Below are 25,208 nucleotides of genomic sequence, written 5' to 3'. Positions count from 1 at the left end.
CTCGAGCCTCAACATACATTTAAAACTTTTCAAAAAATATATACCAAATAAAATATATATATAAAATTATGTATACATTTTACATAAATTTGGACATAACCTATACATATAATACATGTATAAGATTGGGCATACTTAAAATTAAGCATAATCTATATATATAATACCTGTATAAAATTCGACATGATCTCTGTATAAAATTGGGCATAATCAACATACATAATACCTGCATAAATACTCCATAAAATTATTTATACATTCCATAAACACTCCAATAAATTGTTTATACATTCCATAAAATAGTCTAAACACTCCATACACTGCATAATATTATAAATAAATTTCATACAATAATCAAACACAACAAAATTAAATGAAATATCACTATCAATTTACAATTACCCAAATAAAAACTATAAATCCATTATAAATTTACAAACTATAGTTATTTCTCTTTATGCTAGAAAATAATATACGTCCTTGTTTGAGCAAAATCTCCACCTATGACTAAAAAATAAAATAAAATTAGTTATTGTCAGATAAAAAAATACTCTTCCAGTAGTAGTTACTTAATGTCATTAAAAATATTAAAATTACCATGATGAGAAAAACATGAAAAATCATGTAGCTGGTAGCATTATCTCTACACTCTTCTTCTCAGGCTATAATCATAAAACAAAATTTTAATAAATAAAACTAAAAAATATCGTAATAAATAATTAATCAAAGAAATTCACCTTTTGATTTTTCTTTATACCGTGAAGAGTCCGAACTCAACCAGTGCCACAAATCAAAGTTTGAAATGTATTTGGTACCAAGGAAGAACCATACGAGTCTATTACTTTACCACCAGCACTAAATAATGACTCCGAAGCTACTGTGGATATGAGAATTATAAGGGGGGTGAGTCAACAAACTTAAAATTTGAAGTTCATCTTCATCTCTTGCTTCAAATTCATTTAATTCCTCTACATGAAATTCAATTTCAAACTTGGTGTTAGTGTGTACAAGTTCATATACATTGAAAAACAGTTTCCAGTGTTAGTGCTCCAAAATAAGAAAAATATAAAAAACAAGAAAATGAATAACTTATAATAGTATACTTAATTAAAACATAATATTTAAACCCCAAATTAGGTAAAAAAAACATGATTACAACACAAATAAGTAATTTAAAGTATAATTAATATATTAATTAATTAAATTATATATTATATTATTTATTGATTGCTGTTTATTATACATTAATATAATAATTACGTGAGCCAATTAACTATGTACATGATTAATTATAAAAAATAAAAAAATAAACAGGAAAATTTGATCAAATGCTAACTTTAACACATTATATTTTTACGTATTATTGCATCGTCCATATGAAAAACGGGTTAAGATGATTTGCAAGTTTTTTTTTTTTTTTAATAAAAACCACACATGCGAACTCGCATGTGTGAACTACACGTGCGAGTTCGCACGCTGTGCAGGACGGAGCATCGTGGGGGGAAAATAATCTCCCCCCCTCAGCTTAGGTCTCCGAAACTTTAGGTGTCCGGGGGTTCCCGTTCCGGCGAGAGCGGTTGCCAGCTGATTTGACGGCGGCAGCAGGCGGTGGTAGGGGGGTGACGACAACGGGAGAGGGTTCATAGCAGCCGCTCTAGTTGGGGTACGACGAGGTGAGGGCGACGCTACGGGAGTCGATGGCGACGACGATGAGAGGCAGAGAAGGGGGAAGGATTAGGTGCGGCGGCGGCGGAAGGGGCACCGACGACGAGAGGGAGAAGGAAGATGGAGGCCGAGAGAGGGAATTTCGGAGGAAAAAGAGAGAAGGGAAGGAGGAGACGAAGAGAACGAGGGCGGGAGAGAGACCGAAAAAAAAATTCGGGAGAGAAAGAGAGCGAGGGCGGGAGAGAGACCGAAAAAAAAATTTCGGGAGAGAAGAGAGCGAGGGAGGGAGAGAGACCGAAAAAAAAATTTCGGGAGAGAAGAGAGCGAGGGCGAGAGAGAGACCCCCGATCTCGCCGCTCGTTAAATGAACGAGTAGGCTCGCGAGCCGACGAACCGAACCTGGCTCTGTTCGAGTTCGGCTCGTTAACCTAAACGAGCCTATTTCTGAGTCCGAGTTCGGCTCGAGATCGAAATATAACGAGTCGAACCGAGCAGAAACTGATCCGAACACGAGCCGCTCGCGAGCCGGCTCAGTTCGAAGCCACCCTTAGCGGCAACAGGGGAGCGAGCGGCAACAGGGGAGGCAGCAGCAGGGGAGCGATGAGAGGAGAGCAGCCGAGACAAGAGGCGAGGAGAAAGATCATGGAAGAGATTAGAATTAAAAACATATGTGAGGGCTGACGTGGCAGGTGCTTACGTGGCACCAGATGACAGAGCAAAAGAAAGTAATTTATATTGATGTGGTAAGTTACGTGGCAGATGATGTGTCAATAATAATGATGTGGCAGCCTATGTGTTCATCTACAGAATCACTATGATGACGGGGCGACACGTAAGCGGTCAAAGCTTACATGTTGCCTTTGACTATCCACATATACAGTGGACTGGTCAAAGTTTGATAGTTTTGTAAATAATTTGAGATCCTTGTTATTTTCATAAATAAGTTGTTTCAAACCGGTATTTTGGTAAAATTCCCAAGAAAAATTAGTAGGAACTGCACGAGCTTAAAAAATTGAAGACATTTGAAGAAATACACATGCTTTGCTCTCTACATATGAACAAGAATTAAAGACTAAGAGAAGGAGATTGTGGGATGTGGATCCAATTAAAGAGTTAGAGTTTGAATTAGGAATTAGAGGGTACAATGACGAAGACATAGCCAAAGAAGAAGGCAATTGGATGGTTTTGCCGCTTGAATGATGTTTTAAACTTGAACAAAAAACTAGAGAGGCAAAGGCAAAGAGAAAACCAAATTTCATCCTAAATGAATTCAAGATTAAGCTACAACAAAATTAATTATATCAAAACGAGTAGCAACTTAGTAAGATATTACGAAGATTAAGAATAAGATTTTCCATAGTCTCTATAAGTTGACAATTAAATCATAGACCTTACTTTGATACCATATTTGAATTTTTCAAAAGAAAAGAGATGGGAGAGATTAGGGTTTTTAAACTTCTCATAAAAAAATTACATTCATGTTCCTGATCTCCCATAAATCTTTGGAAACGACTTTATATAGGAATGACTTTCCTAATATATAAAAAAAACTAAATAAAACCTAATTATACCTTAAAACAAAAACAAAAAAAAAAAAGTTACTCTTTGCCCTCTAGAAGTAAAAGTCTATGGAGGCAAATTCCCATTCAAATTTGGCTTAGTCTAAGAACTCCAACTAAGTAGGAAAAATAGAAAAAAAGTAAACCTTTACTTAATTTCCTATCTCTTCCCTTCTACTCCTCCAATACAATGAACAAATTTGACATTCAATTAAAGAGCAAAGTGAAGTTTTGATAGGAAACACACTTCCTCCACAATATGGAGACTGAAATAGGAATTTACTTTTTGCCAAGAAAAACACTTTTCCAATGGAAATGATTTTCCATAGAAAAACTTGTCCTTATTCTCTACTAATGGAAAACAGTTTTTACTAAGAAAACAATTTTTTCCCATGTGACTTCTTTGGACGGAAAAGGAACAGCGACGCTGTAGCTCTGTCGTCGCGCAGGGTAACATCCATCTAACACGGCCAGTTGAAGCTTCAAGGCTTGAACGGCTCCACCAGTGGAGGAAAGAGATCAGACCACCTTATCTGCTTCTCGTCTGTACGAATGAATGTACTCGTTTCTGGGAAAACAAAGATTTCATCAAATTCCGCGAAAGAGCGCGACGTAATTAAAGAAAGAGGAGAGCGCCGAGTTTCTTTTCTATGAGAAGAGTACAGGGGCAAGGCTTAGAAAGAATCTTAGTAAGGAAAGAAGCGGGAAAGGAGGTGCATGTGAGAACAGTCCGGAGGGAAGGTTTAGAAAGAGAAAGTTAGAAGGCGTGCAAACAGAGCACATGGGAAGGCATGATTCTCACAATCTCCCCCACCTCAGTCTTCTCCCCCAAAATGCAGGACACGTAGACCAAACACAACTGTATTTACAATTTTAAAAGACTCAGACTGCGTATGTCGAATTACAGTTTCGAATCTCACATTCAGAAGTGGCCGCTGCTGCTCACTCATTTATTAAACAATTCAATCCATGATCCTGCATGGCTATCAACTCATTTCCCACAAACTCTTCCCTCCGTATCTTAGCTTTTGCTTGCTAGCTGTCTATCTCAATTCTCCCATGTGAACTGCGAATTTCTTTCGTGGGTTTGAAAACAGTAAGAAACAGGTTAGCAGCATTACGCTTCCATTGACGGCCATTTCCTTTCCTCCACTGAACTCGCCACTCTGGACTCTACCCAGAAAACGAATCGGAATGAACAGAATGAGACGCCGAGACCAATGCAATTACATAATTGAAAGGTCGGTATGGAGCACCGCTTCGACCCTTGAGCCTCGCTGCTTTCTCTCCGCAGCTTCCCCTCCGTAATTTTAACTCAAACATAAACTCTGTTAAAAGTTTTGGGTTCAAACTCATTCCAAGGCTCGAAGTTGAGCTCATGTAATCAAATCAAATCAAGGTCCATGTCACCCCTGGTTTGGGAAAAGAAGTGCGTAGTGCGCAGTGATGGAAACAGACGCGCACGTGGTGAGAAGAGGAAGAAAGGAAGAAAGGAAGAAAGAAGGAAATAGAAAAGGAAATGAGGGGCAGCGAAGGGAAGACAGAAAAGGTGGTAATATTAATAAAGAAATAGTTGGCATACGAGTGCGAGATTGGTGGGGTCCTGCTGCTGCTAAAGGCACGTCACATCGGCACGTGGTCGCTGATTCCGCCAGTTATTAAACTACTAAGAGACTTTCCTGTAAAACCGTTGAGACCCAACCCTTCCCAGCTGTTGCTAGCTGTCCCTTCTCTTCTCTCTACCCATGTGATGGCCCTTTCTCTCTCTTCTTCTTCTTCTTCTTCTTCTTCTTCTTCTTCTCTATCCTCTGTAAACAGAAAAACGGATTATGATAGAGAAACGTCGACGGCGAGCATCAAAGGACACTGATCAACAGTTTTTTGCGGACCAAGGGACAAGAAAAGGAGGAGGGAGGAGTACTGGGAGGAACAAAAACAAGTTAAGAGGATATATAGTGATCATCCGAAGCTCGCAGTACTCTCTTTCTCTCTTCTCATCAATTCTCAATTCTCATTTCTCATTCCCTTCTCCTTCTCTTCTCATAACTTGCCTGCTTTCTCTTTTCTATTCTTTTTGAGGTTGCATCCTTTCTAGTGTGAAGAATGTATTTGCTGCTTCTTCTCTTTCTCATTCTGTGATTTTAATTTTATTTCACGAGATGGCTCAGTTACCTCCTAAAATACCATCAATGTCATCCAACTGGCCGGCTCTCCCTCACCAAAGGTCCGCCACCTTGCTTCACACCACCTCTTCTCAGCCCTCTTGGGTTGATGAGTTCCTCGGCTTCTCCTCCGCCAAGCGTGGTGCGCACCGGAGATCCGCCAGCGACTCCATCGCCTTTCTTGAGGCCCCTCTTCTCGAAGAATGTAGGACCTCCTCCGCCGCCTTGGGGCCTGGGAGCAATGACTTTGATCGTTTGGACGACGAGCAACTCATGTCCATGTTCTCCGATGATATATCCGCCGCCGCCCCGGCTAACTTATCCAGCTCCAACACCTCTACCCCCTCCGACAACAATAGCATCAACGATGACAAACCTACCCTCTCGGATCAGCACCAGCGCAACGAGCCCGAAGTGCAGAGCTCCTGCAAAGTGGAAATAGCCCCAGTTCCTGCTCCTTCCACCACCTCCGGCGATTCCGTTATAGACCCCAAAAGGGTCAAGCGGTAATCTTCTCTCTTCTAGTTACTCCATAAACCCGGCCGGTTTAATGAATTCTCATTTCCTCGTTTTGATTCTCTCCCTCTCCTCTTTCATAATTTCTAGGATTCTAGCAAACAGACAATCTGCGCAGAGGTCGCGAGTGAGAAAGCTGCAATATATCTCTGAGCTTGAAAGGAGCGTCAGCTCACTCCAGGTACATTTACATGCCATCTCTCAGATAACTAACCGAATTATATCTCATTTTATAGTATAAACATGACTCTTCGCTCTTGCATGTTCAATTTTCTCCGACTTCTAGACGGAAGTATCAGCATTGTCTCCTCGAGTAGCTTTTCTGGATCATCAGCGATTGGTTCTCAATGTGGATAACAGCGCACTTAAACAAAGGATCGCAGCTCTTGCCCAAGACAAGATTTTCAAAGACGGTAAGCACCTAACACAGCACTAAACTATATATCTTGGTAAAATTACTTACTTTTATGAACTTACGTAAACATGTATGAGCATTAAAATCTCCCTTTCAGTAACTTCAATATTTCAAGATTGTTTTACTCGGCATCTCTTCTTTTCTTTACTGCAAAATAATGAAGAATTGAAGTACCCATTAAAAACAAGAGATTGATTGAGTTATTGGGTATCATTAATCTGAATCTTACAGAAGAAGAAAACTGACAACACTCATTTTCTCTCTCTAAACATGCTTAATTTGCTCTTTACTCCAATCTTTCAAACTTTACTTAATGAAAGTAGGAACTGTTTTAATTACAGTCCATAGGGTTAGGAAAGGTATAGAATATGGAATTTGAGATGGGTGTATAGACTGGAGCTTCTGATTCCAATCTCCAGATGCTGAACTCAATGATAATAGATCTCTTACTGCTTTATCATCAGCACACCAGGAAGCTCTGAAGAAGGAAATAGAAAGACTGAGGCAAGTTTATCATCAACAGAACCTCAAGAAAATGGGTGGGAACAGACAACAATGGCAGCAGGAACAACAACAGCATTCGGAACAACCCCAACTCTGTAGAGACAAGGAGCTTCTCAGCTGAGCTCAGGTTCGATAAGAAAAAGATGGCAGGGAGTGGAGGACTGGTTGTGCTTTAGGTGCTTACATCCAGTAACATGGTGACTCACGTGATGTGTTTTCTATCTGGGCAGGTTGCTGTTTGGGGTTGCATAGGGCTGGTTGAAAAGGGTGTGGTAGCAGAGAGTGTGGGGACTTGTAGATTGATTTCATATTGGCATTCTTTACTAGGGCTACTATATAGTGTTGTATTTTATTATCCATTCTTTCTTTTTTTAAAACCAGTGGTGGGAGCAGATGGTGGTCGGAGGATGATTTCGTGTCCGATTGTTGTATCTTTCTTGTGTTTTACTCGGGGGAAATAATGGTCTGTGTTTGTCTTTCTTTTCTGGTTTTTTGCCCGTCATTTTCTCAATGAAAAGCTGAAAGAGGATCTGAACCTCGTTTGACATTACCTACCTTGCCTTAATTTTTGTTTTTTTCCCCTTCCGATCCGGTAATACAGAGCAGATGATTAAAAGGAAAGATAAGAGACGAAGAGTTGCAGAAATTAGTGGCCGGGAACGAAGATAGAGAAATACAACCATATTTTTGTTTCTTAAGTTGATACAAAAGTTATCATTTACGCATCCTCCATTAGAAGAGACTAGCAGTCATCCATTAAACAAAGATGGAGAAATAATGTTGCAGGGTTTTAAACCCAACTGACGCTTCTCTCTCCTGCTTAGACGGATATCATATAACAGAAGAAGAAAAACCTTCATTTTCTCCTTTTTTCAACCAAAATCTGATTCTAATCTGACTTTAGCATTTGCTTTTCATCCGATGGGAGAACGGAAAAGAAGAGGGAGGCAAGATAGGGCCCGCCGACTGGCACTCTGGGTCGAGTATCAGGTGCCAACTGGTTCCAGCTTTGGCTACCCCTGAGCTCTGGTTATGCTTTGATATTTGATGATCGCCTCAGCCTACACAGAAAGAGGGTACCACGCCGGACGAGTCAGTATGTCACTTTTTTGCCTTTACTGACTACCAGTCTACGGCCGCGGCCTTCCTGAGCTTTTTTACCTTACGAACTTGCTTCCACGAATTTAATGGAGAACTTGAAAAATTGTAAATTCTGTACTACACCTCATGTCTCTATGCAAGATCTAATGTGCTAATAACCAGCAGGACAGCTCCCTATAACAGCCAGACTCCTACCCATAAAGAGTTTAAGAATTATAAACTTTGTTGTAAATCACGCTATGATACCTATTGTAATCTTATAAATACTGTAAACTTGTTCAATAAAAATCATCGGAAAATTATTCGTTCTTCTTCTTCTTCTATAGTATTAAGCGCAATTCATTGCAAATTGTGGATTGAAAGTGAGGAACATCTCTAGTCTCTATGTAACATCTAATGTGCTAAAAACCCGTAGGACAACGCCCTGTAACAATGGGACTCCTACTTGTAAAGAGTGTGAAGAATTGTAAACTTTGTTGTAGATCACGCTACGACACCTATTGTAATCTTATAAATACTATATACTTGTTCAATGAAAATCATCGCGAAATTATTTGTTCTTCTTTTTCTTCTATACTATTATGCGCAACTCATTGCAAAATGAGGATTTAGAGTGAAAAAACCTCCAATCTCTATGCAAGATCGAATGCGCGAATAACCAGCAGGACAACTCCCTATAACATCAGGACTCCTACTTATAAAGAGTGTTAGGTAAAGGGCTATGCAGTCCTAAAAGAAGTAACAAGTCTATGCATGATCTGATGGGCACTAGCCAACAGGTGAGCTCCAATTTTAGCTTTCACTATAACAATAGGACACCTAGCCTCAAAGATTGTTAGGTAAAGAGTTCAATAGTCCTACAAAAACTCGAGATGGTCCTCCTTGTGCAAAAAGCTCCTAGGGACCACTAATGGATAGTAGAAAATCACCTTCAACAATGCAACAATGTGCCAGTAGAATTTAGAGAAAGTTTTCAAGAACACCCACCACAAATAGTAGGGGAAAATTTTTTTTTTATCCCATACAAGAAGAAGGAAACATGACATTGAAGTTAGACTCCAATGTTTAATAGGTACTCTTCAAATAAGCAAAAGCCACACTTATTCAGATATGCAACAAGAAACAACCTGTTTTCACTTTACAATGAAAATGACTTTAGTGATTAGAGCAAAGTTTGAAACAAATCCTTTGTTGGAAAATTTTAAAATTTGCTAGCAGCAATTCAATATATTCAGCCAGCAAAATATTGTGGGTTTTTGTATGTAAAAACTAATCTATGGTAGGCAAAAAAAAAAAAAAAATTAAAATTAAAAAAAATTGGATAGATAATTTCTTCCAATGAAAAACTTGACTCCACTTCCACGAGTGGAAATTAGCCTTCTATGACTGCATGTTCATTTCTACTAGGGAAAATTGATCATGTCGACTGAAGTCAATAATGGTTTTAAAATAGCTAAATTATGTAAGCAAGGTGTAGTTTTTTTATGGCAGAATGTTAGTTTTTGCCAAAAGAAAACTAGACCTTGCCCACATAATTTAGCTATTTTAAAACCATTAATGACTTCGGTCGACATGATCGACTTTCCCTAGTAGAAATGAACATGCCATCGTAGGAGACTGATTTCCACTAGTAGCAGTTAGACATTTTTAAAACCATGTATATTTTTTACTTTTTGCCAATAGAAAACTGAATTTTGCTAGTAGAATTCAAAGAAAAATAAAATAAACTTAATTTAATATTGAAAAAACTTCTACAAATGAAAAACGATATTATGAAAAGGGATATTCAATTTTTAAAAATTTTAATTTTATATTTTCAGTTTTCATGTATAAAAATTTGAGTAAAAACTATTTGAAAATAATATTTGGCCCAATATAAAAAAAATAATATTAAGTTTAATAATCACATATATTTAAAACTAAATTTTAATCAAAATTGATAAATTAAATTAAAATAGTTTAATTAAAATAAAAATATACAAAAAATCTATAAAATTAAAAAATCAAGGTCCTAAAAGGAGGGATACATCAAATGTTTATCTCCTCATGCAGGCATATGTTGTAGCTAGTTCTGCATCTCAAACAATTGAGATTGTAGAATTTGCATCTATGTAATCCTCTCTTAATCTCATTGAATCATCACTACAATTTGTGCTCTAGTCTGGGTTAACTCATCTTCGTGCATTGTAATATAAGAAGAATATCCTTGAGAAGCCAGTGGAGGGGTGATTGACCTTGACCCAACTCCTTCACATAGCAAGATTGAGTACCTAGTACCTGAGCCACCATCTCTCTGTGGTCCACAAAGATAGCAACTACCTAATTTGTCTCAGCCACCCTTTGTCTCATTGCATCCTATTAAAATAGAATAACAATTAATACTAATATATTTAGTAAAAATATAAATTACAATAACAATGAGGTCAAAATATAATTATACTTACAAATGCAACCTCAGATCCATGACCCATGAATGTGCATCCCCATGATGTACCATCCAAAAGAAATCAATCCCATCAACACCTTCACTTCACAAATTAACATACAAGACTTAGTTTAACTAAAATAAATATAAAAATCAATTTATTGTTAGATAAATGTAGTCTCAAGATCCTCATTCAAATTAATTTTGATGATAACAAATAAAGAAAACTCATCGCAATGTTTGAGTGATTTTTTTTAGATTTTCAATCAATTTAATGGATTCCAATGGTGAAGACTAGAAAATCATCTTAGGAAAAATGATATTTACAAGCATTAGAATGCTCAAGCAGTGGCAGTCGAATGGTGAGAAATAAAGAGTTGCATAAATTCTTGACATCTGAATTCCCGAGCAACATTTGAGTGCGTAAATAAAATAATACTACAAGAAAGCAAACTTTCCTCGACAAAATAAATTTCTGTGAAAAGATATCACTTTTTCTGCTAAAACTATTTTTGATAAATTTTTGCCACAAAATTTTGCAATTAATAACCAGCAAACAATAGATAATTTCGAATAAAATTTAGTTTTGCCACCAAGAAGTAAACATTTGGTGGTGACACAGTGTCACCCAATTTTTTTTTATTTTCCTAAGTTTTTTCTCAGTAAATAACATTTTCATTGACAAATACTTTTCAATTTTTTTCTAAAAAAATTAAAAATTAATTCTTAAATAATTAAAAATATTTTACAATTTTTTTTACCAATAGTTATTTCTGAATTAAAAATAATAATTTGTGGTAAAATGTTTCACCAACAATAATTTTTTAAGTTTTATAAATATAAAATATAGATTTTTTTTAGATTTTGAAATAATCGTTTGTTGACGAAATATTTTGCCAATATATATATTTATTTATTTATTTATTTAAAAAATATTTTCTAGCAAAACAAATTGTCGATGATTATGTTTTTTAAATAAATTTTTTTTATACCTATTTAAAATAGTTTAAAAAATCATTTAGAATATAATGAATTCAAAAAAATTATGTAGGTGAATATACAACAATATACACAAAAAATAATGTCCATACTAAATATATATATACAAAAATCAATCAAAATATACAAATATATGAAACATAACACTATAGTGGAGAATAAAGATATGAGCTAGAGTTGCCTACCAATTATGAAGATAATCCACTAAATTAAAATCACCTGATGGCGGTATGATGCCACGAGAAACCAACAAATCCATCATCCGAGCCATTTGAGCTCGGTTGCTCATAACAGTTTACTACTCTACTACTTGTTCTATCTATTGTATGACTACCTCTTTTGCCCGTGCAAGCTCCTCATTTGTCTTCTCCAAGTCAGTTGCATGGGCTTCACAGGTGGTACCTAAACTTGCAGTCATAAGAGAGGAGGGTTCACCAAGACCCATCCCTTTCTCATACCCAACATAAACATCCATCATTTGATCACATATGGCATTATATATGGGCTCTACACTTGCAGCCCATGGCTCTTGGACTAAATTGTCCATCTATTCCTATCATAGTTGTACATAATAATTAATAATTTACCTAAATTTAATTACACAAAACCATAAAAAAATATGTTGTACTTGTTAGTCCTATGGTAGAATCATATTGATCTTCATTTTGTTATGATAGCAAAATTGGTATCTTGAAAGTGTACTATTAACGGTGTTATTGTGTAGTTAGACACATTCCTTCTAGCACAGACATTATGCGGTCATAGTGTTATTTGTGTAATTAGACACATTCCTTCTAGCACGGACATTATGCGGTCATAGTGTTATTTGTCCAGTTAGACACATTCCTTCCACCATGGACATTATGCAGTCTATGGCATGCTCAAGACAAAAATATTGATCCATCAAGTTGTCAAGTCTAGACCTGAAGCAAAACGACTTTGAAGGTTATTGTTGAGAAGAAGAACTTACAAAAGGAAGATAAACGAAGAATTGAAGATGAGAGTCAAGTCATTTAGAACATCTCTAAAACTCTAGCATGTAAGTAGAGAGCCACCAATCTTTGATTGTTAAGCATATCTACTTTCATAGCGCTTCAGGGCATGTATATTTCAAATCTTGTTTCGTTGATACATTAAAATATTTTATAACTCGCTAAACCACATTGGAAATAAGATTTTTTATGCTATGAAATCATAATTAGCAATCTGACACTAGATTAATTGATCATCATTTCCCAATATTTGATCAACCAAAAGTGCACAAACCAAAAATATAAAGCATGATCGATCAATAAAGGGTGATTGATTGATCAATCAAAACTTCACCAAATTGTGCTATAAAGCATGTTCGATCATCCCATGTTGACTAGTTGATCAATGATGTCTAGGTAATTTAAAAATATGAAGAATTGGTAGATCATATAGAAGTTTCCCAACTAGGGATATAAAGCATGATTGAGCATCGACAAACCATTGATCGATCAAACATGCAATGTACTACCAGTAGGAAAACTGATTGATCAATCGGTCCTTGGTTATCGATGGATAAACTTAACTTGTCAGACCCAATGGAAGGATATTGATCAATCATACCAATCGATCAACAAGCCATTTCTGAAAAACAATATAGCCATTACACTCAATTGATAGATCTTTCACTTTACATTGGTCGATCAATGAGATGTCAACAGTTTGTAAAAGAGTAAATAACGACTAGTTTGACTTAGGGAACTTATGAATACCCCTCCAAACATCTTGAGGACATGGAGTAGTGCCTATATTTGAATATTCAAACTTTGGAAAATTGATTTGAGCCTCACTTCCTCATTTTTAACCACTACAAGAGAAAATTCTGAAAATTGTCCAAACATTTATTCTCTCTTCAATCTTCATATGCAACTCTCTGCACATTCTTATTCGTTTTTAAATTCTGGAGTCTAGGATCTCACTTGGAGAAAAAGGGTTTTCTCTCCAAAGGATTTTTTAAGTTTGTTAATTTTCCTTTTCTTTTTCATTGGAAGTTTGTAAAGGTTGTCTCAAACCTTAAGTCTAGAAAGGAAAGACCAACTAGAGATAGAATCTTGTTGTAATCACTTGGGAGAGATTTGTTGATTTCTGGTTCCAACACATAAACACGAGAAATCTCAAGGGAAGGAGAGAAGAGAAAAACTAATTCTTGGGAGAGAGGAGAGAATAAACCAAGGGAGATAAAGAAGAGGAAAAGAGAGAGAGGTGTAAGGAGGAATTTGAGCCAAGAGGAAGAGACTTGAATGCTCGACCCCATGCCTTGCGGTTGTATTTATAGTTGTGGGAAGGTGTTTATCATGCCTGCAATGCCTTTAGGGCTACATGCTTCAAAACGAAAAAGACATAAGGTCCATACACCAACTTACATAATTATAGTTTTATGTCATCTCTATGAAAGTTCTCCTTATTTACTAGCAATGCCACCCATACAAACATGGGTGTCTTTGAGCACTCTTTCTCAAATTGGAGTTTTTAACTTCACTTTTCAAATCATCTTGGTAAGGACTCTTGTGTGCCTTGAATTTTTTTTATTGCCTTGCTTTGATTCATCTTGTTCTTATTCACAACTTGATAGTAGTTTTCATCTTGTTCTTATTCACAACTTGATAGTAGTTTTCATCTTGTTCTTATCCACAACTTGATAGTAGTTTTCATCTTGTTCTTATTCACAACTTGATAGTAGTTTTCATCTTGTTCTCATCTTTTCTTCCTCATACTTGGATGTTCTAGTCAAATAAAATTAGATTACCACAACACGAAAATAAAATAAGTAATTAAAATCATAAGTAAAAATCAAGGTATAAAAAATTAAAAGGATCGCTACGTCGTTGGATTAGAGAATAAAACACTTACTGTCCATGTCAAAACTAAAACAATTTCGATTAATAAATAAAAACAAAATCATACTCTTTTTTCTTTTCCTTGCCTCTTCTCTTCTCTTCTCCCGGAACGTTTCGAACTGTTAAAAAAGCAAACAAAGTATTTATATACAAAAATATTTTGATGCCCCTAACCACTCCCTCTCCCTTCCCCACTCGCCCAAGCATGCTTAACTTCGGAGTTCTGATGGAATCTAGTGCATTAGTTCTGGTATGACCACACCCGTTTGAATTTCCCTCTCCCTCCTACCAATCCCTTCCCAGCTTCCCTCCCCCCTTGTGTTCTATCAGTCTTTTCCACATTCCCTCTATAAATAAAAATAAATAATTAAAATTAGAAGTAAAAATCGATCTTTAAGAAATTAAAAGGAGCGTTATGTCGTCGCATAAGAGAATAAAACACGTACCGTCTGTGTCACTTAACAGAATTGGATTAATCAAGAAAAACAAAATCGTACTCTTTTTTCTTTTCCTTTCCTCTTCTCTTCTCTTCTCTTCTACCAGAACGTTTCAAACCGTTAAAAAAGAAAACAAAGTATTTCTATACAAATATGTTTTGATGCCCCTAACCACTCACTCTCCCTTTCCCGCACAACATTTGCAAGGGCAAAATTAGTTGGTGCTAGAGGGAAAAAGAACAAAAAGAAGTACAACACGAGGACTTCCCAAGAGGTCACCCATCCTAGCACTACTTTCGTCCAAGCGCGCTTGACTTTGGAGTTCTGATGGGATCCAGTGCATTAGCGCTGGTATGATCACACCAGTTTGAGTTACCTTCTTCCTCCTACCAATCCCTTCCCCGGCCTCCCTCTCCCTTTGTGTTATGTCGGTCTTTTCCACATTCCCTAAGTAAAATAAAATAAATAATTAAAATCAAAAGTAAAAATCGGGGTATAAAAAATTAGACGGAGCGCTATGTTGTTGCATTAGAGAATATAACATTCACCATCTGTGCTTTTTTCTTTTCCTTTCCTCTTCTCTTCTCTTCTACCAGAACATTTCGAACCATTAAAAAATAAAATAAATTATTTAAATAAAATTTTTTTTTATTCTCCTAACCACTCGGTCTCTCCTTCCCGCGCAGCATTTACAAGGGCAAAATTAGCTGGTACCAGAAGGAAATAGGTCAAAAAGAAGTGCAACACGAGGACTTCCCAGGAGGTCACCCATCCTAGTACTACTCTCACCCAAGCGCACTTGACTTTTGAGTTCTGATGGGATTTGGTGCATTAGTGCTTGTATGATTGTGCCCGTTTGAGTTACCCTCTCCCTCCAAGCAATCCCTTCCCCGACCTCCCTCTCCCCCCATCTTCTATAGGTCTTTTCCACATTCCCTCCATAAAATAAAATAAATAATTAAAATCAAAAGTAAAAATCGAGGTATAAAAAATTAAAGAGAGGACTATGTCGTTGGGTTAGAGAATAAAACACTCACCGTCCATGTCAAAACTTAAATGAATTGGATTAATAAAGAAAAACAAAATCGTACTTTTTTTCTTTTCTTCTCTTCTCTGGAACATTTCAAACCGTTAAAAAATAAAACAATGTATTTATATACAAATATGCTTTTATGCCCCAAACCACTCGCTCTCCCTTTCCCGTACAGCATTTGGAAGAGTAAAATTAGATGGTGCCAAAGGGAAAAAGGACAAAAAGAAATTTAACACAAGGACTTTCTAGGAAGTCACCCATCCGAGTACTATTTTCGCCCAACCACGCTTGACTTCGGAGTTCTGATGGGATCTGGTGAATTAGTGCTGGTATGATCGCACGAGTTTGGGTTACCCTCTCCCTCCTGCCAATCCCTTCCTCGGGTTTACCTGTCCCCCGTGTTCTCTCTATCTTTTCCACATTCCCTCAATAAAATAAAATAAATAATTAATATCATAAGTAAAAATCAAGGTATAAAAAATTAAAGGGAGCAGTATGTCGTTGGATTAGAGAATAAAAAACTCATCATCAGTGTTGAAACTTAACCGAATTGAATTAATAAAGAAAAACAAAATCGTAATCTTTTTTTCTTTTCCTTTCCTCTTCTCTTCTTTTCTATAGGAACGTTTTGAACCGTTAAAAAAGAAAACATTGTATGTATATATAAATATGCTTTGATGCCCCAAACCACTCGCTCTCCCTTTCCCGTGCAGCATTTGCAAGGGCAAAATTAGCTGGTGCCAGAGGGAAACACGACAAAAAGGAGTTCAACATGAGAACTTTCTAGGAGGTCACCCATCCTAGTACTACTTTCACCCAAGCGCGCTTGACTTTGAAGTTCAGATGGGATCTGGTGCATTAGTGCTGGTATGATCGCACCCGTTTGAGTTAACATCTCCAACCTACCAATCCCTTCCCCAACTTCCCTCTCCCCCTGTGCTCTGTCGGTTTATTCCACATTTCCTCCATAAAATAAAATAAACAATTAAATTTTAGAAGTAAAAATTAAGGTATCAAAATTTAAAGGGAGTGCTATGTCGTTGGATTAGAGAATAAAACACTCATCGTCTGTGTCGAAACTGAAACGATTTGGATTAATGAAGAAAAACAAAATCGTACTCTTTTTTCTTTTCATTCCCTCCTCTCTTCTCTTCTCTTCTAGCGGAACTTTTTGAACCGTTAAAAAAAAAACCAATGTATTTATATACAAATATTATTTGATGCCCCTAACCGCTCGCTCTCCCTTTCCCGTGCAGCATTTGCAAGGGAATAATTAGATGATGCCAGAGGGAAAAGGACCAAAAGCAGTGAAACACGAGGACTTCCCAGGAGGTCACCCATCCTAGACTACTCTCGCCCAAGCGCGCTTTACTTCAGAGTTCTAATGGGATCCGGTGCATTAGTGATGGTATGAGAGCATTCGTTTGAGTTACCCTCTCCCTCCTACCAATCCCTTCCCCGACTGCCCTTTCCCCTCGTGTTCTGTAGGTCTTTTCCACATTTCCTCAATAAAATAAAATAAATAATTAAAATTAGAAGTAAAAATTGAGGTATACAAAATTATTAAAATAAGTGCTATGTCGTTGGATTAAAGAATAAAACACTCACCATCCATGTCGAAACTAATCTGAATTGGATTAATAAAGAAAAACAAAATCATACTCTGTTTTTCCTTTCCTCTTCTCTTATCTTCTACCGGAACATTTCAAACCGTTAAAAAAACAAAGTATTTATATACAAATATGTTTGGATGCCCCTAACTGCTCGTTCTCCCTTTTCTGCATAACATTTGCAAGGGCAAAATTAGCTAGTGCCAGAGCAAAAAAGAACAAAAAGAAGTGCAACACGAGGACTTCCCAGGAACTCACTCATCATAATACTACTCTCGCCCAAGCGTTCTTCAATTCAGAGTTTCGATGGTATCCAGTGCATTAGTGTTGGTATAATCGCACCCGTTTGAGTTACCCTCTCCCTCCTACAAATCCCTTCCCCGACCTCCCTCTCCCCCTGTGTTCTATTGGTCTTTTCCACATTCCCTCCATAAAATAAAATAAATAATTAAAATCAGGAGTAAAAATCAAAGTATTAAAAATTAAAAGGAGCGCTATGTCGTTAGATTGGAGAATAAAACATTCACCGTCCATGTCAAAACTGAACCGAATTGGATTAATAAAGAAAAAATTAAATGTATTTTTTTTCTTTTCCTTTCCTCTTCTCTACTCTTCTACTAGAACATTTCAAGCCGTTAAAAAAGATAACAATGTATTTATATACAAATATGCTTTGATGCCCCTAACCGCTCGCTCTCGCTTTCCTGTGCAACATTTACAAGGGCAAAATTTGTTGGTGCCAAAGGGAAAAATGACCAAAAATAGTGCAACATGAGAACTTCCCAGGAGGTCACCCATCCCAGTACTACTCTCACACAAGCGCGCTTGACTTCGGAGTTCTGATGGGATCCAATGCAGTAGTGCTGGTATGATCACACCCGTTTGAGTGACCCTCTCCATCCTACCAATCCCTTCCTCGACTTCCATCTCCTCCCGTGTTCTGTAGGTCTTTTCCATATTCCCTGCACAAAATAAAATAAATAATTAAAATCAGAAATAAAAATCAAGGTATAAAAAATTAAAAGGAGTGCTATGTCATTGGATTAGAGAATAAAACGCTCACCGTCTGTGTCGAAACAGAACTCAACTAGATTAATAAAAAAAAACAAAATCGTATTCTTTTTTCTTTTCCTTTCATCTTTTCTTTTCTTCTACCGGAACATTTCGAACTGTTAAAAAAGAAAACAAAGTACTTGTATACAAATATGTTTTGATGCCCCTAACCGCTCACTCTCCCTTTCCCACATAGCATTTGCATTGACAAAATTAGTTGGTGCCAGAGGGAGGACAAAAATGAGTGCAACACGAGGACTTCCTAGGAGGTCATCCATTGTACTACTACTCTCTCCCAAGCACGCTTGACTTCAGAGTTCGGATGAGAGCCGGTGCATTAGCGCTGGTATGATCGCACCTGTTTGAGTTACCCTCTTCCTCCTACCAATCCCTTCCCCAACCTCCCTCTCCCCTCATGTTTTGTCGGTCTTTTCGACATTCCTTGCATAAAATAAAATAAATAATTAAAATCAAATGTAAAATTTGAGGTATAAAAAATTAAAATGAACACTATGTCGTTTGAATAGATAAAACACTCAACGTTCATGTCGAAACTTAACCGAATTAGATTAATAAAGAAAAAAAATCGTACACTTTTTTTTCTTTTCCTTTACTTGTCTCTTCTCTACTACCGGAATGTTTGAATGGTTAAAAAACAAAACAATGTATTTATATAAAAATATATTTTGATGCCTCTAAACGCTCGCTCTCCCTTTCCCGCACAGTATTTTCAAGGGAAAAATTAGTTGGTGCTAGAGGGAAAAAGGACTAAAAGGAGTGCAACATGAGGACTTCCCCGGAGGTCAACCATCCTAGTATTACTCTCACCCAAGAGCGCTTTACTTTTGAGTTCTGATGGGATTCGATGAATTAGTGTCGGTCTGATCGCACCAGTTTGAATTATTCTCTCCCTCCTACCTATCCCTTCCTCGGCTTCCCACTCCCCCCCCCCCCCCCCCCCCCCCCCCCCCCCCCCCTCCCCCGTGTATTGTAGGTCTTTTCCACATTCCCTCAAAAAATAAAATTAAAATCAAAATTAAAAATCAAGGTAAAAAAAATTAAAAGGAACACTATGTCATTGGATTAGAGAATAAAACACTCATCATCCGTGTCGATACTAAACTAAATTGGATTAATAAAGAAAAACAAAATTGTACTCTTTTTTATTTTCTCTCCTCTTCTCTTCTCTTCTACTAGAACATTTCGAACCATTAAAAAAGAAAACAAAGTATTTATATACAAATATGTTTTGATGCCCCTAACCGTTCGCTCTCCCTTTTCCGCATAGCATTTGCAAGGGTAAAATTAGTTGGTGCCAGAGGCAAAAAGAACATAAAGAAGTGCAACACGAGGACTTCCCAGGAGGTCACCCATCCTAGTACTGCTCTCGACCAAGCGTGTTTGACTTCGGAGTTCTGATGGGATCCGGTGCATTAGTCCTAGTATGATTGCACCCGTTTGAGTTACCCGCTCCCTTCTACTAATCCCTTCCTAGGCCTCCTTTTGATGGGATCCGCTCCATTAGTGCTGGTATGATCGCACCCGTATAAGTTACCCTCTCCTCTTACCAATCCTTCCCCGGCCTCCCTCTCCCCTCTGTGTTCTATCGGTCTTTTCTACATTCCCCCCATAAAATAAAATAAATAATTAAAATCAAAAGTAAAAATTGAGGTATAAAAATTTAAAATGAGCACTTTGTCGTTGGATTAGAGAACAAAACACCCAATGGCCATGTCGAAACTGAAAAAAATTGGATTAATAAAGAATAACTAAATCGTACTCTTTTTTATTTTCCTTTCCTCCTCTTCTCTTCTACTGAAATGTTTCAAACCATTTAAAAAGAAAACAAAGTATTTATATACAAATATGTTTTGATGCCCCTAACCGCTCTCTCTCCCTTTCCCGCACAGCATTTGCAAGGGCAAAATTTGCTAGTGCCAAAGGGAAAAAGGACCAAAAGGAGTGCAACATGAGAACTTCCCAAGAGGTCACCCATCCTAGTACTACTCTCGCTCTAGCGTGCTTGACTTCGGAGTGCTGACGAGATGTGGTGCAGTAGTGTGGGTATGATCGTACCCGTTTGAGTTACCCTCTCCCTCCAACCAATCCCTTATCTGGCTTCCCTCTCCCCACGTGTTCTGAAGGTCTTTTCCACATTCCCTCCATAAAATAAATTAATTAATTAAAATCAGTATTAAAAATCGAGGAATAAAAAATTAAGAGGGGATCTATGTCGTTGGATTAGAGAATAAAATGTTAGTCTTCCGTGTCGAAATTGAACCAAATTGGATTAATAAAGAAAAAAAGATCGTACTCTTTTTTCTTTTCTTTAAATATTTTCTTCTCTTCTACCAGAACATTTTGAACCATTTAAAAAGAAAAAAAATTATTTGTATACAAATATGTTTTGATGCCCGGAGTGCTCGCTCTCATTTTCCCACGTAGCATTTGCTTGGGCGAAATTAGCTAGTGCCAAAGGGCAAAAGGACAAAAAGGAATGCAACACGAGGACTTCCCAGAAGGTCACCCATCCTACTACTACTCTCGCCCAAGCATGTTTGACTTCAGAGTTCTAATGGGGTGCATTAGTGCTTGTATGATCACACCCGTTTGAGATACCATCTTCCTCCTACCAATCCCTTCCCTGACCTCCCTCTGTCCCCGTGTTCTGTCGGTCTTTTCCACATTCCCTCCATAAAATAAAACAAATAATAAAAATTGAGGTATAAAAAATTCAAATGAGCTCTATGTCGTTGGAAAAGAGAATAAAACACTCAACGTCTGTGTCAAAACTGAATTGAATTAATAAAGAAAAACAAAATCATACTCTTTTTTCTTTTCCTTTCCTCGTGTCTTCTCTTCTACTGAAACGTTTCGAACAGTTAAAAAAACAAATTATTTATATACAAATATGTTTTGATTCCCCTAACTACACGCTCTCCCTTTCATGCACAACATTTGCAATGGAAAAATTAGCTGGTGCCAGAGGGAAAAAAGACCAATAAGAGTACAACACAAGGACTTCCCAAGAGGTCACCCATACTAGTATTACTCTCACCCAAGCATGCTTCACTTCGGAGTTCTGAGTGGATCCGGTGCATTAGAGCTGGTATGATCGCACCCGTTTGAGTTACCCTCTCCCTCCTACCGATCCCTTCCCCGGCTTCCCTCTCCCCCCATGTTTTGATGACTTTTCCACATTCCCTTAATAAAATTAAAATTAAAATTAAAATTAGAAGTAAAAATCAAAGTATAAAAAATTAAAAGGAGCACTATGTCATTGGATTAGAGAATAAAACACTCATTGTCCGTGTCGAAACTAAACCAAATTAGATTAATAAAGAAAAAAATGGTACTCTTTTTTCTTTTCCTTTCCTCGTCTCTTTTCTTCTACCGGAACGTTTCGAACCGTTAAAAAATAAAACAAAGTATTTATATACAAATATGTTTTGATGCCCCTAACCACTCGTTCTCCCTTTCCCGCACAACATTTACAAGGGCAAAATTAGTTGGTGCCAGAGGGAAAAAGGAAAAAAAAAATGGAACCCAAGGACTTCCCAAGAGGTCACTCATCCTAGTACTATTCTTGCCCAAGCGCGCATAACTTCGGAGTTCAAATGGGATCTGGTGGATTACTGCTCGTATGAATGCACCCATTTGACTTACCCTCTCCCTCCTACCAATCCCTTCCCCGACCTCTTTCTGATGGGATCCTGTGCATTAGTTCTGGTATGAATTGACAACGGCTAAGCCAATACACCTAAAAGACCGATCTGTTAGGTGCGGAAAGCTACCACCTACAAGAGTCGACGGAACCACTCTAACACCCACCCCGCCCATTCTTGACCGCTTCTCACGGGATTCGAACATGGGATGTAGCGTGCCTAGCTCTGATACCATGACAGGGGCTAGCCAATACACCCAAAAAACCGATCTATTAGGTGTGGAAAGCTACCGCCTACGAGAGTGGATGAAACCTCTAATACCCACCCCGCCCATTCTTGACCGCCTCTCACGGGATTCGAACGCAGGATGTAGCGTGCCCAGCTCTGATACCATGACAGCGGCTAGCCAATACACCCAACAGACCTATCTGTTAGGTGCGGAAAGCTACCGCTTACAAGAGTGAACGGAACCACTCTGACATGAATGCACCCATTTGAGTTACCCTCTCTCTGCTACCAATCCTTTGCCCGACCTCCCTCTCCCCCTGTGTTATGTCAGCCTTTTCAGTATCTCCTCCTTAAAATAAATAAATAATTAAAATCAAAAGTAAAAATTGAGGTATGAAAAATTAAAAAGGAGCACTATGTCATTGGATTAGAGATTAAGACACTCACCGTCCGTGTCAAAACTAAATTGAATTGGATTAATAAGAAAAACAACAAAATCGTACTCTTTCTTTTCCTTTCCTCTTCTCTTTTCTTCTACCGGAACGTTTCCAACCGTTAAAAAAGAAAACATAGTATTTATACACAAATAAGTTTTTTTCCCCCAACGACTAGCTCTCCCTTTCCCGTGGAGCATTTGCAAGGGCAAAATTAGCTAGTGCTCGAGGGAAAAATTACCAAAAAGGAGTGTAACACGAGGACTTCCCAGGCTTGACTTTGGAGTTTTGATGGGATCCGGTGCAGTAGTGCTAGTATGATCACACCCGTTTGAGTTACCTTCTCCCTCCTCCCTATCCCTACCCTGGCTTTCCTCTCCCGCCATGTTTTTTTGGTCTTTTCCTCATTCCCTCCATAAAATAAAATAAATAATTAAATTCAAAAGTAAAAATCGAAGTATTAAAAGTTAAAAGGAGGGCTATGTCGTTGGATTGGAGACTAAAACACTCAACATCTGTGTCGAAACTAAACCGAATCTGATTAATAAAGAAAAAAATTGTATTCTCTTTTCTTTTCCTTTCCTCTTCTCTTCTCTTCTATCGGAACGTTTTGAACTGTTAAAAAAGAATGTTAAAGTATTGATATGCATATATGTTTTGATGCCCCTAACTGCTCGCTCTCCCTTTTGTCGCACGGCATTTGCAAGGACAAAATTAGTAGGTGCCAGAGGGAAATGGACAAAAAGGAGTGCAACACGAGGACTTCCCAAGAGGTCACCCATCCTAGTACTACTCTCACCCAATCAGCTTGATTTTAGAGTTTTGATGGGATCCGTTACATTAGTGTTGGTTATGATTGCATCCGTTTGAGATGCCCTCTCCCTCCTTCCAATTCCTTACCTGGATTCATTGTTGGTTACTTCTTTCTTGTACTTCTTGTTCTATATCTCCCCCTCGACCTAGGGATCTTTTTCTTCTTTACCAAGAGACCAACTTGCACAACATAATGGTGAGAGAAGAAAAATCACTCCTAGCCATATGACATAGCTCGATACACTGGTCAAAATGGTCATACTCTGAAACACATTCCGCTCAATTCTATTGGTGAAAAAATAACCCAACTTTAGGACACAACAAATTGACTACTCACTATTTAAAGGTAGCTCAAATAAAATCCAATTAAACTAACAGTTGGTCATTGTCTTGATGTTGACTAAGAGTTGACTCCTATCCTTATTTGTATGATAACAAAACAATCAAGCTAACAATTGCAATTTTAGCATTTCAAAGGTTTTTCCTTCAAGAGACACAAAAATCTTGGTCTGTACAAAAGAATAGACATATGCATATCAAGAACTCTATCTATGTAAGAGAGCAGCCAAAATCTTCAAAATTGAGGTACAAATGAAATTTGTGGAGTTATAGGACATCTTGCATTCATTACATGTTTTATGGATACAAATCCAAATTTCAACCATTTTAGAATCACTTAGGATAAATTTTTATCATGCTTTGAAGCCTAAATTAGAAATCTAATTTTGGCATGACCGATCATTGTCAACCATTGATCGACCATCCAGAATATGCACTAGTTGTAAATAAAAAGCAATGATCGATCAAACAAAACTTGTCTAGAATGTACTATAAAACATGATCCATCAATCCCTTTGGACTGGTCGATTAATCTTATCTAGGCATTGAGAAATTATAAAGCATCATTGATAATACCAATTGATTGATTGATCATACAGAAGTATGCCTATGAGGGACACAATGCATGATCGATCAAACACATATCCTTGATCGCTCATACAAGGTTTTGCACAACTAGTAAGATCAATGCATGATCCATCAGTCTAGGTGGACAGATCGATCAACTTAAAATGTCTAATCTGCCAGATAGGCGTTGATTGATATTTAGATCAATCAATCTACCTAAAGTCTAATAAAAATATAGTCGTTACACATAGTTGATCAATCATTAATTTACATTAATCGATCATTGAGTTGTTAGCTTTTTGGTAATGAAGTTGTTTTAAAGGCTAGAAATGACTTGGGTATTTATTGCACAAATTCCAAGTTCAAACAACTAGTAGTTACAAAGAATCAAGCTTATTCCTAGCTCTCATTAAAAATTCATTAAAAATAATCCAAAAATTATGAAAAATACTTATTAAATTCTCCTAGTGTTGTTTGTCATTTTGATAGCTACTTACATAAATTGAAGACCTATAGCTGAAGTAATCAAGATTTTACTGAAGGTTCCTTTTGGGGATTTTATTGAAGGTTCCTTTGAAAATCAGGATTGATGAGCTCGACTTATTGCTAAGAGAGGGAAGGAGGATTAAGTTAAGTGACATCATAATCCTCTCTTAATATATTTATATTAATAAGAAAAATAATAATTATATTATTACCCTTCACCCTAAGAAGGGAGAGAAAGGGGCAAAAATCAAAGGTAAATTACATTATGCAACTATACTCCAATCTTAACCTCCGACAACATTGACACTTAAAACTCTAGTCTTCTCATTG

General features: G+C 37.3%; 1 protein-coding gene, 3 non-coding genes and 12 pseudogenes across 5 annotated transcripts; 1 reads left to right on the top strand and 15 right to left on the bottom strand.

The window, feature by feature from the left end:
* The first annotated feature begins 5,130 nt into the window (after window positions 1-5,130).
* LOC137962950 (basic leucine zipper 61-like) lies at window positions 5,131-7,332 on the top strand. Of its 2 annotated transcripts, XM_068810096.1 has the most exons (5): window positions 5,131-5,892; window positions 5,993-6,083; window positions 6,189-6,315; window positions 6,782-6,948; window positions 7,052-7,332. In XM_068810096.1, exons 1-4 carry the CDS (start codon window positions 5,384-5,386, stop codon window positions 6,940-6,942), a joined length of 888 nt encoding a protein of 295 aa, XP_068666197.1. In that variant the 5' UTR covers window positions 5,131-5,383; the 3' UTR covers window positions 6,943-6,948; window positions 7,052-7,332. The 2 variants fall into 2 exon arrangements, with proteins under 2 accessions (XP_068666197.1, XP_068666196.1); XM_068810095.1 differs by having other exon boundaries at window positions 6,782-7,332.
* A 7,564-nt stretch (window positions 7,333-14,896) lies between these two features.
* LOC137964275 (5S ribosomal RNA) lies at window positions 14,897-15,015 on the bottom strand. Its single transcript, XR_011115490.1, has one exon. It is a non-coding gene; the product is annotated as a 5S ribosomal RNA (ribosomal RNA).
* Window positions 15,016-15,385: 370 nt separating this feature from the next.
* Window positions 15,386-15,504, bottom strand: LOC137964291 (5S ribosomal RNA; annotated as a pseudogene).
* Window positions 15,505-15,907: 403 nt separating this feature from the next.
* Window positions 15,908-16,026, bottom strand: LOC137964294 (5S ribosomal RNA; annotated as a pseudogene).
* A 419-nt stretch (window positions 16,027-16,445) lies between these two features.
* Window positions 16,446-16,564, bottom strand: LOC137964284 (5S ribosomal RNA; annotated as a pseudogene).
* Window positions 16,565-16,987: 423 nt separating this feature from the next.
* Window positions 16,988-17,105, bottom strand: LOC137964292 (5S ribosomal RNA; annotated as a pseudogene).
* Window positions 17,106-17,518: 413 nt separating this feature from the next.
* On the bottom strand, window positions 17,519-17,637 carry LOC137964299 (5S ribosomal RNA; annotated as a pseudogene).
* A 417-nt stretch (window positions 17,638-18,054) lies between these two features.
* LOC137964280 (5S ribosomal RNA) lies at window positions 18,055-18,173 on the bottom strand. The gene has a single exon (XR_011115495.1). It is a non-coding gene; the product is annotated as a 5S ribosomal RNA (ribosomal RNA).
* Window positions 18,174-18,587: 414 nt separating this feature from the next.
* LOC137964288 (5S ribosomal RNA) lies at window positions 18,588-18,706 on the bottom strand (annotated as a pseudogene).
* A 414-nt stretch (window positions 18,707-19,120) lies between these two features.
* LOC137964301 (5S ribosomal RNA) lies at window positions 19,121-19,239 on the bottom strand (annotated as a pseudogene).
* Window positions 19,240-19,683: 444 nt separating this feature from the next.
* Window positions 19,684-19,802, bottom strand: LOC137964279 (5S ribosomal RNA). The gene has a single exon (XR_011115494.1). It is a non-coding gene; the product is annotated as a 5S ribosomal RNA (ribosomal RNA).
* Window positions 19,803-20,305: 503 nt separating this feature from the next.
* LOC137964300 (5S ribosomal RNA) lies at window positions 20,306-20,424 on the bottom strand (annotated as a pseudogene).
* Window positions 20,425-20,840: 416 nt separating this feature from the next.
* On the bottom strand, window positions 20,841-20,954 carry LOC137964297 (5S ribosomal RNA; annotated as a pseudogene).
* Window positions 20,955-21,350: 396 nt separating this feature from the next.
* On the bottom strand, window positions 21,351-21,469 carry LOC137964285 (5S ribosomal RNA; annotated as a pseudogene).
* A 413-nt stretch (window positions 21,470-21,882) lies between these two features.
* LOC137964296 (5S ribosomal RNA) lies at window positions 21,883-22,001 on the bottom strand (annotated as a pseudogene).
* A 1,417-nt stretch (window positions 22,002-23,418) lies between these two features.
* LOC137964298 (5S ribosomal RNA) lies at window positions 23,419-23,537 on the bottom strand (annotated as a pseudogene).
* Between the last annotated feature and the right edge of the window lie 1,671 nt (window positions 23,538-25,208).

Source organism: Aristolochia californica, unplaced genomic scaffold, assembly GCF_029961685.1.
Source record: "Aristolochia californica isolate CCGP_79_NKW_82.1479 unplaced genomic scaffold, dmAriCali1.0.hap1 SCAF_4, whole genome shotgun sequence".
Taxonomy (NCBI): domain Eukaryota; kingdom Viridiplantae; phylum Streptophyta; class Magnoliopsida; order Piperales; family Aristolochiaceae; genus Aristolochia; species Aristolochia californica.
The sequence above is the reverse complement of the archived record's forward strand: the minus strand, read 5'-3'. Positions and strand labels throughout refer to the sequence as shown.

Excerpts from the sequence above, each read along its gene's own strand:
- LOC137962950 (XM_068810096.1), top strand. The coding sequence starts at position 5,384 with ATGGCTCAGTTACCTCCTAAAATACCATCAATGTCATCCAACTGGCCG. Across the intron at positions 5,893-5,992 it reads GACCCCAAAAGGGTCAAGCG|GATTCTAGCAAACAGACAAT; the intron begins GTAATCTTCTCT and ends CATAATTTCTAG. Across the intron at positions 6,316-6,781 it reads AGACAAGATTTTCAAAGACG|CACACCAGGAAGCTCTGAAG; the intron begins GTAAGCACCTAA and ends CTTTATCATCAG.